The 8,951-nt window shown below is 43.0% G+C and overlaps 1 protein-coding gene across 1 annotated transcript; it reads right to left on the bottom strand.

Annotated features, from left to right (window-relative positions):
• Window positions 1-2,879: 2,879 nt before the first annotated feature.
• Window positions 2,880-8,553, bottom strand: LOC118966138 (isocitrate dehydrogenase [NAD] subunit gamma, mitochondrial-like). The gene is made up of 5 exons (XM_036989154.1): window positions 8,357-8,553; window positions 7,965-8,067; window positions 7,173-7,319; window positions 5,223-5,378; window positions 2,880-4,368 (listed from the first exon to the last, which is right to left on the bottom strand). Coding segments are annotated over exons 1-5 (510 nt in total). The 5' UTR covers window positions 8,359-8,553; the 3' UTR covers window positions 2,880-4,266.
• Window positions 8,554-8,951: the final 398 nt, after the last annotated feature.

Raw genomic sequence — 8,951 nt, 5'->3', positions numbered from 1 at the left:
CAAGAAGCAAAGTGTCATCAACTACAGGAAGACAGGAAGGAATGGAAGACAGACAGACTCATCAACTACAGGAAGACAGGAAGGAATGGAAGACAGACAGACTCATCAACTACAGGAAGACAGGAAGGAATGGAAGACAGACAGACTCATCAACTACAGGAAGACAGGAAGGAATGGAAGACAGACAGACTCATCAACTACAGGAAGACAGGAAGGAATGGAAGACAGACAGACTCATCAACTACAGGAAGACAGGAAGGAATGGAAGACAGACAGACTCATCAACTACAGGAAGACAGGAAGGAATGGAAGACAGACAGACTCATCAACTACAGGAAGACAGGAAGGAATGGAAGTAGGCATAATTGTTGAGGGGACAATGAATAAATTAGTTTAATATAATTTATTATTTGAAATCTTAACAATATTGATCTTTTAAAAAATAAACACAGAGTAGATTACAACTAGTTTATAAGTCAAATAAACACTTCATCAATTAACTTTAAAACGTTAAACTATATTAACTAACCACATAGATATAAAGGACTTCAGTACTTCTAAAAGTGTGTAGATACATTCTCCAAATTTGTATTCATCAGTACAAAATATTGTGTATGTATACCGGTAGGTGATCAAATACTTACTGTATGTCATGCAATAAAATGCTAATTAATTACTTAAAAACCATACAATGTGATTTTCTGGATTTTTGTTTTAGATTCCGTCTCTCACAGTTGAAGTGTACCTATGATAAAAATTACAGACCTCTACATGCTTTGTAAGTAGGAAAACCTGCAAAATCGGCAGTGTCTGCCAAACTTACCCTAGTAAAACTGACTATCCTACCGATCCTCGACTTCGGCGATGTCATCTGCAAAATAGCTTCCAATACTCTACTCAGCAAACTGGATGCAGTTTATCACAGTGCCATCCGTTTTGTTACTAAAGAACCTTATACCACCCACCACTGTGACCTGTAGGCTCTAGTCGGCTGGCCCTCGCTACATATTCGTCGCCAGACCCACTGGCTCCAGGCCATCTACAAGTCCATGCTAGGTAAAGCTCCGCCTTATCTCAGTTCACTGGTCACGATGGCAACACCCACCCGTAGCACGCGCTCCAGCAGGTGTATCTCACTGATCATCCCTAAAGCCAACACTTCATTTGGCCGCCTTTCGTTCCAGTTCTCTGCTGCCTGTGACTGGAACGAATTGCAAAAATCGCCGAAGTTGGAGACTTTTATCTCCCTCACCAACTTCAAACATCTGCTATCTGAGCAGCTAACCGATCGCTGCAGCTGTACATAGTCTATCGGTAAAATAGCCCACCCAATTTACCTACCTCATCCCCATACTGTTTATATTTATTTACTTTTCTGCTCTTTTGCACACCAGTATCACTACCTGTACATGACCATCTGATCATTTATCACTCCAGTGTTAATCTGCAAAATTGTAATTATTCGCCTACCTCCTCATGCCTTTTGCACACAATGTATATAGACTCTCTTTTTTTTCTACTGTGTTACTGACTTGTTAATTGTTTACTCCATGTGTAACTCTGTGTTGTCTGTTCACACTGCTATGCTTTATCTTGGCCAGGTCACAGTTGTAAATGAGAACGTGTTCTCAACTAACCTACCTGGTTAAATAAAGGTGTTCTCAACTAACCTACCTGGTTAAATAAAGGTGTTCTCAACTAACCTACCTGGTTAAATGAAGGAGAAATAAAAAAATTAAAATTAAGAGTCTCAAATACTTGTTCTCCCCACTGTATATCATCCTAAATACTACACATTATATTTTGTATGAAATAGCATAAGGTCTTAATCATAGGATCATAATCATAGGATCATAATCATAGGGTCATAATTATAGGGTCATAATTATAGGGTCATAATCATATGGTCATAATCATAGGGTCATAATCATAGGGTCATAATTATAGGGTCATAATCATAGGGTCATAATCATATGGTCATAATCATAGGGTCATAATTATAGGGTCATAATTATAGGGTCATAATCATAGGGTCATAATCATAGGGTCATAATCATAGGGTCATAATCATATGGTCATAATCATAGGGTCATAATTATAGGGTCATAATTATAGGGTCATAATCATATGGTCATAATCATAGGGTCATAATCATAGGGTCATAATTATAGGGTCATAATCATATGGTCATAATTATAGGGTCATAATCATATGGTCATAATCATATGGTCATAATCATAGGGTCATAATTATAGGGTCATAGGGTAATAATTATAGGGTCATAATCATATGGTCATAATTATAGGGTCATAATCATATGGTCATAATTATATGGTCATAATCATAGGGTCATAATCATAGGGTCATAATTATAGGGTCATAATTATAGGGTCAAAATCATATGGACATAATTATATGGTCATAATTATAGGGTCAAAATCATATGGACATAATTATAGGGTCATAATCATATGGTCATAATTATAGGGTCATAATCATATGGTCATAATTATAGGGTCATAATCATATGGTCATAATCATATGGTCATAATCATAGGGTCATAATTATAGGGTCATAATCATATGGTCATAATTATAGGGTCATAATCATATGGTCATAATCATATGGTCATAATCATAGGGTCATAATTATAGGGTCATAGGGTAATAATTATACGGTCATAATCATATGGTCATAATTATAGGGTCATAATCATAGGGTCATAATTATAGGGTCATAATCATATGGTCATAATTATAGGGTCATAATAATATGGTCATAATCATAGGGTCATAATTATAGGGTCATAATTATAGGGTCATAATCATAGGGTCATAATCATAGGGTCATAATCATATGGTCATAATTATAGGGTCATAATCATAGGGTCATAATCATAGGGTCATAATCATAGGGTCATAGGGTCATAATTATAGGATCATAGGGTCATAATCATAGGATCATAGGGTCATAATTATAGGATCAGAGGGTCATAATAATAGGATCATAGGGTCATAATTATATGATCATAGGGTCATAATCATATGGTCATAATTATAGGATCATGGGGTCATAATTATAGGATCATAGGGTCATAATTATAGGATCATAGGGTCATAATTATAGGATCAGAGGGTCATAATAATAGGATCATAGGGTCATAATTATATGATCATAGGGTCATAATCATATGGTCATAATCATATGGTCATAATTATAGGGTCAAAATCATATGGACATAATTATAGGGTCATAATTATAGGGTCATAATTATAGGGTCATAATCATATGGTCATAATTATATGATCATAGGGTCAAAATCATATGGTCATAATCATAGGGTCATAATTATAGGGTCATAATCATAGTGGCATAATTATAGGGCCATAGGGTCATAATCATAGGGTCATAATTATAGGGTCATAATCATAGGGTCATAATTATAGGGTCATAATCATAGGGTCATAATTATAGGATCATAATCATATGGTCATAATTATAGGGTCATAGTGTCATAATCATAGGGTCATAATTATAGGGTCATAATCATAGGGTCATAATCATAGGGTCATAATTATAGGATCATAGGGTCATAATTATAGGGTCATAGGGTCATAATCATAGGGTCATAATCATAGGGTCATAATCATAGGGTCATAATTATAGGATCATAGGGTCATAATTATAGGGTCATAATTATAGGGTCATAGGGTCATAATTATAGGATCATAGGGTCATAATTATAGGGTCATAGGGTCATAATTATAGGGTCATAGGGTCATAATTATAGGGTCATAATCATATGGTCATAATTATAGGGTTATAATCATAGGGTCAGAATTATAGGGTCATAGGGTCATAATTATAGGGTCATAATTATAGGATCATAGGGTCATAATTATAGGGTCATGGGGTCATAATTATAGGGTCATAGGGTCATAATTATAGGGTCATAATCATATGGTCATAATTATAGGGTTATAATCATAGGGTCAGAATTATAGGGTCATAGGGTCATAATTATAAGGTCATAATTATAGGGTCATAGGGTCATAATTATAGGGTCATAATCATAGGGTCATAATCATAGGGTCATAAGGTCATAATTATACAAACATAGGGTCATAATTATATGGTCATAATCATATGGTCATAATTATAGGGTCATAATCATGGGGTCATAAGTATAGGATCATAGGGTCATAATTATAGAATCATGGGGTCATAATTATAGGGTAGGCTAGAGTCATAAGTGAAATAAATATTTAGATGTTCTGTGTTAGGGGTCCAGTGCTCTGTATCTCCTTCATGATGGACTGGACCACATCAGAGGTTGACCCCTGACCTCCCAAATCAGCTGTGTGGAGCTAGAGAGAGAGGACAGAGAGAGAGAGAGAGCGAGAGAGAGAGAGAGAGAGAGGATGGGTTGAGTGATAGAGAGAAAGAGAGAGAGAGGACAGAGGGAGAGAGAGAGAGAGAGAGAGGATGGGTTGAGCGATAGAGAGAGAGAGAGAGAGAGAGAGAGAGAGAGAGGACAGAGAGAGAGAGAAAGAAAGAGAGAGAGAGAGAGAGGATGGGTTGAGCGATAGAGAGAAAGAGAGAGAGAGAGAGAGAGACAGAGAGAGAGAGAGGATGGGTTGAGCGATAGAGAGAAAGAGAGAGAGAGAGAGAGAGACAGAGAGAGAGAGAGAGAGAGAGAGAAAGAAAGAGAGAGAGAGAGAGAGAGAGAGAGAGAGAGAGAGAGGATGGGTTGAGCGATAGAGAGAGAGCGAGAGAGAGAGAGAGAGAGAGAGAGAGAGAGGACAGAGAGAGAGAGAGAAAGAAAGAGAGAGAGAGAGAGAGAGAGAGAGAAAGAAAGAGAGAGAGAGAGAGAGAGAGAGAGAGAGAGAGAGAGAGAGAGAGAGAGAGAGAGAGAGAGAGAGAGAGAGAGAGAGGATGGGTTGAGCGATAGAGAGAAAGAGAGAGAGAGGACAGAGAGAGAGAGAAAGAAAGAGAGAGAGAGAGAGAGAGAGGACAGATAAGTACCTCTTTATCTATTTTCTATTTGCACATTAGTATAACTTTTGAAAAGTATATATTTTTTAACTTTACTGTTCTTTTTTTTTCTTTTCACTTTTGCTCGTCCCTTGGCAATGTAAACAAATGTTTCCAAGACCAATAAAGCCCCTTGAATTAAATTGAGAATTGAAGAAATCACTATGCAACAGCCTGCGTGTGTTACCCGTGTCTCAGTAACAGTAGCGATGACAGCCCGTCGTATCATGGTGGCGTATGCATGTAGCCTCAGATGGTCCAGAAGCAGACAGGAAGCGAGTAACATGGCTGTAGGGTTGGCTATGTTACCATCTGCTATGCTCTTCCCTGTGTTTCTGGTGCCCTGCAACACACACACATTATACACACCCCCAGTTACACACACCCCCAGCTATCCACACCCCCAGCTATCCACACCCTCAGCTACCTACACCCTCAGCTACCTACACCCTTAGCTATCCTCACCCCCAGCTATCCATACCCCCAGCTATCCACACCCCCAGCTATCCACACCCTCAGCTACCTACACCCTCAGCTATCTACACCCTCAGCTATCCACACCCCAGCTATCCACACCCCCAGTTACACACACCCCCAGCTATCCACACCCCCAGCTATCCACACCCCCAGTTACACACACCCCCAGCTATCCACACCCCCAGCTATCCACACCCCCAGTTACACACACCCCCAGCTATCCACACCCCCAGCTATCCACACCCTCAGCTACCTACACCCTCAGACATCTACACCCCCAGCTATCCTCACCCCCAGCTATCCACACCCTCAGCTATCCACACCCACAGCTGTCCACACCCCCAGCTATCCTCACCCCCAGCTATCCACACCCTCAGCTATCTAAAACCTCAGCTATATACACCCCCAGCTATCTACACCCTCAGCTATCTACACCCTCAGCTATCTACACCCTCAGCTATCCTCACCCCCAGCTATCCACACCCTCAGCTATCTACACCCTCAGTTATATACACCCTCAGCTATATACACCCTCAGCTATCCTCACCCCCAGCTATCCACACCCCTAGCTATCTACACCCTCAGCTATCTACACCCTCAGCTATACATACCCCCAGCTATCCACACCCCCAGCTATCCACACCCTCAGCTACCTACACCCTCAGCTATCTACACCCTCAGCTATCCACACCCCCAGCTATCCACACCCCCAGTTACACACACCCCAGCTATCCACACCCCCAGCTATCCAAACCCCCAGCTATCCACACCCCCAGTTACACACACCCCCAGCTATCCACACCCCCAGCTATCTACACCCCCAGTTACACACACCCCCAGCTATCCACACCCCCAGCTATCCACACCCCCAGTTACACACACCCTCAGCTACCTACAGCCTCAGATATCTACACCCTCAGCTATCCTCACCACCAGCTATCCTCACCCCCAGCTATCCACACCCCCAGCTATCCACACCCCCAGCTATCCACACCCTCAGCTACCTACACCCTCAGCTATCCACACCCTCAGCTATCCTCACCCCAGCTATCCACACCCCCAGCTATCCACACCCTCAGCTATCCACACCCCCAGCTATCCTCACCCCCAGCTATCCACACCCTCAGCTATCTACACCCTCAGCTATATACACCCTCAGCTATATACACCCTCAGCTATCCTCACCCCCAGCTATCCACACCCCCAGCTATCTACACCCTCAGCTATATACACCCTCAGCTATATACACCCTCAACTATCCTCACCCCTAGCTATCCTCACCCCCAGCTATCCACACCCCCAGTTATAGACACCCCCAGCTACACACAACCCCAGCTATCCACACCCCCAGCTATCCACACCCCCAGCTATCCTCACCCCCAGCTATCCACACCCCCAGCTATCCTCACCCCCAGCTATCCACACCCCCAGCTACACCCCCCCTCCCAGCTACACCCACACCCCCAGCTGTCCACACCCCCAGCTACACACAACCCCAGCTATCCACACCCCCAGCTATCCTCACCCCCAGCTATCCACACCCCCAGCTACACCCCCCCCCCTCCCAGCTACACCCACACCCCCAGCTGTCCACACCCCCAGCTACACCCACACCCCAGCTATCCACAGCCCCATCTACCCACACCCCCTGTGTACATACACACTCGAACACAGCGTAGTCCGTCCCGTAGTTGGCTCCTGGAACGAGTCCCGGCCCCCCCACCAGACCAGCACACACGTTGCTCACCACATTACCATAGAGATTAGGCATCACCATCACGTCAAACTGCTGCGGCTTAGACACCAGCTACACACACACACACACACACACACACACACACACACACACACACACACACACACACACACACACACACACACACACTATTTATTATCCAATTTGATTAGGTAGTAGTGATGTTGCTATGGATACTTGCAAGGTGTAGTAGTGATGCTGCTATGGTTACCTACACGGTGTCGTAGTAATGTTGCTATGGTTACCTGAAAGGTGTAGTAGTGATGCTGCTATGGTTACCTGCAAGTTGTAGTAGTGATGTTGCTATAGTTATCTACAATGTGTCGTAGTGATGTTGCTATGGTTACCTGCATGGTGTAGTAGCGATGTTGCTATGGCTACCTGCAAGGTGTAGTAGTGATGTTGCTATAGTTATCTACAATGTGTCGTAGTGATGTTGCTATGGTTACCGGCATGGTGTAGTAGTGATGTTGCTATGGTTACCTGCATGGTGGTGTCTAGAACCTAAAATAGTTTTTCGTCTGTCCCGATAGGAGAACCCTTTGAAGAACCCTTTTCGGTTCCAAGTAGAACCTTTTGGGTTCAATGTCGAACCCTTTCCACAGAGGGTTCTACCTGGATCCAAAAATGTGTTATCCTATGGGAACAGCCGACAAACCCTTTTCAAACCCTTTTTTCTAAAAGTGTTTAGTATACCTGCATGGTGGTGTTGTCCACGATCATGGCATCGAAGGCGATGTCTTGATAACCCGCGGCAACCTCCTTACAACACTGTAGGAACAGACCATCACCTAGCTTCCTGTTAAACACACACACACACACACACACACACACACACACACACAGAGATTTATCATCAGACAGCAAATTAATACAAAACACAAACACAGATGTATCATCAGACAGCAAATGAATGCAAACCACACACACAGATTCAATCAAACACACTAAGAAGCACTGTTTTTATACCAAGCTAACCAACTAATTAACTAACTAGTTAACTAATGAATTAACTAACTTGCTAACTAACGCATTAACAAACTAACTAACTAATTAACTAACATGCACATTTACTGAGTATCACTGACATGATGTTGGCCTTGTGGACAGCGGTGACCCTACGACGACCTCTCTCCCTGGCCAGTCTGAAAGCATAGTCAGCAATCCTCAGAGAGTTAGTCCTCGTGATGATCTTCAGACACTCCACCACCCCAGACACACTCTACATAGAGGAGACAGAGAGAGAGTCACACCCCAGACACACTCTACATAGAGGAGACAGAGAGTCACACCCCAGACACACTCTACATAGAGGAGACAGAGAGTCACACCCCAGTCACACTCTACATAGAGGAGACAGAGAGAGAGTCACACCCCAGTCACACTCTACATAGAGGAGACAGAGAGAGAGTCACACCCCAGACACACTCTACATAGAGGAGACAGAGAGAGAGTCACACCCCAGACACACTCTACATAGAGGAGACAGAGAGTCACACCCCAGTCACACTCTACATAGAGGAGACAGAGAGAGAGTCACACGCCAGACACACTCTACATAGAGGAGACAGAGAGTCACATCCCAGACACACTCTACATAGAGGAGACAGAGAGAGAGTCACACCCCAGACACACTCTACATAGAGGAGACAGAGAGTCACATCCCAGACACACTCTACATAG

This window comes from Oncorhynchus mykiss, chromosome 9 (assembly GCF_013265735.2).
Source record: "Oncorhynchus mykiss isolate Arlee chromosome 9, USDA_OmykA_1.1, whole genome shotgun sequence".
Lineage (NCBI taxonomy): Eukaryota > Metazoa > Chordata > Actinopteri > Salmoniformes > Salmonidae > Oncorhynchus > Oncorhynchus mykiss.
This window is presented reverse-complemented; position numbering and strand designations above follow the sequence as displayed.

Excerpts from the sequence above, each read along its gene's own strand:
- LOC118966138 (XM_036989154.1), bottom strand. Across the intron at positions 7,320-7,964 it reads TGGACAACACCACCATGCAG|CTGGTGTCTAAGCCGCAGCA; the intron begins GTATACTAAACA and ends GTGTGTGTGTAG. Across the intron at positions 5,379-7,172 it reads ACTACGCTGTGTTCGAGTGT|GGCACCAGAAACACAGGGAA; the intron begins GTATGTACACAG and ends TGTGTGTTGCAG.